This window comes from Austrofundulus limnaeus, unplaced genomic scaffold (genome assembly GCF_001266775.1).
Source record: "Austrofundulus limnaeus strain Quisiro unplaced genomic scaffold, Austrofundulus_limnaeus-1.0 Scaffold64, whole genome shotgun sequence".
Taxonomy (NCBI): domain Eukaryota; kingdom Metazoa; phylum Chordata; class Actinopteri; order Cyprinodontiformes; family Rivulidae; genus Austrofundulus; species Austrofundulus limnaeus.
In genome coordinates, this window is record NW_013952466.1 from 1,684,761 (window position 1) to 1,686,179 (window position 1,419).

At 38.0% G+C, this 1,419-nt stretch overlaps 1 protein-coding gene across 1 annotated transcript in view; it reads left to right on the plus strand.

Annotated features, from left to right (window-relative positions):
- The first annotated feature begins 506 nt into the window (after positions 1–506).
- Positions 507–1,419, plus strand: part of sod2 (superoxide dismutase 2, mitochondrial) — a 2,833-nt gene continuing 1,920 nt past the window's right edge. Inside the window, exons 1-2 of the mRNA XM_014009996.1 lie at positions 507–605; positions 1,048–1,253. Coding sequence (XP_013865450.1) covers positions 577–605; positions 1,048–1,253 — 235 coding nt within the window. The 5' untranslated portion in view covers positions 507–576. The remainder of the gene's footprint in view (positions 606–1,047; positions 1,254–1,419) is intronic.

Consider the following 1,419-nt stretch of genomic DNA (forward strand, 5'->3'; position numbering starts at 1 on the left):
ATAAATAAGAGAAACAAACAAATGTGACTCCAGAGTGATTCATAACGATTTTACATAGACGATCTTTGGACGCTTTCAAAATGGTGACAAAAACATCCACGTGACTCTGGGGTTTTTCTTTTACGACAAATTTGTTCTTGTTTATTTAATTATACATGTCAGCCTCTTTCAAAAACCAATTACCTCATATAAAGTTGTCAAAATTTATTCGCCATATTTAATTCTAAATTACAAACATCAAGCTACGTAGCGATGCCAGGTCACGTGATGCTTAGCGTTTTTTTTATCAAGGCTCTTGAAAAACGAACAGAAATAATTTCAATTTAAATATTAACTAACCTTTATCAAAATATTATGAATGAATTTAGTTTATATATAAACGTTGTTTTCTGTATTTTTGCCCTTACAAATGTTTAGGTCCAAATTACATAAATTATGTCCATATCTCTGCGCACCCCCGTTGTTTAGTACTAATGGTACAGTCCCAGCTGTCTACTTGAAATCCTACCAAGGACAGTTTATTTATCAGCGTGTTGTTTGCTTGGTTCAGCCCTCTTTTTGAAAACTATTTCAAACATGCTTTGCAGAGTTGGTCAGATACGCAGGTAAGGCAGGTGTCAGCCTAGTATTGAAAAGATTGAACGGTTTTTTAAGCGCACATAGAATGAAGACCCTTGCGTGGTCCTGTTGAACAAAACCTTGATCTGTGTTAACAGCTAGCAGCTAGCTAACAGCAGCTAGGTTGCTAACTTAGTTTAGTAGCTCAACTACTTTAGCTAGTGACGCACCAAAGGGGTTTGCATTTATACATTTATGCAATACGTTTGCCTGCATTTTTGAGCTGAAAATGCGCAATTTACACAACATAAAACACAAAGTCACTGTCCAAGCTGTCCCACAGAGTACCAGATTAGCTGGAAGCCAACGCCAGACGCTTGGAGACATGTTGAATTTTTATTTAGGTGTACAATTTAGCCTTTTAAAAAATCCTTAATTGTTCACAGTTCCTTGTTTTATGTATTTATTTTTTTAATTGTTATTTTCCAGGTGTGCAGCCAGCCTCAACCAAAGCATAAATCAGATAGCTGCATCAAGGCAGAAGCACACGCTTCCTGACCTGACTTATGACTATGGAGCCCTGGAGCCTCACATATGTGCAGAGATCATGCAGCTGCACCACAGCAAGCATCACGCCACATATGTCAACAATCTCAATGTCGCCGAGGAGAAATATCAGGAGGCTCTTGCAAAAGGTACTCAAAGTAGTCTCCGTTGTTGGGGACAAAGTCTCTTTTCAGTTTATCTGTTAATTGATTTTTCAGCAATCTGTCTTTTATTTAAAGTGTATCTTACCCCCCCTGTGAAAAGATAACTCCGCCCCTAGGCGAAATTTGAAAAATGCATCAAAGTGGGTAGGGG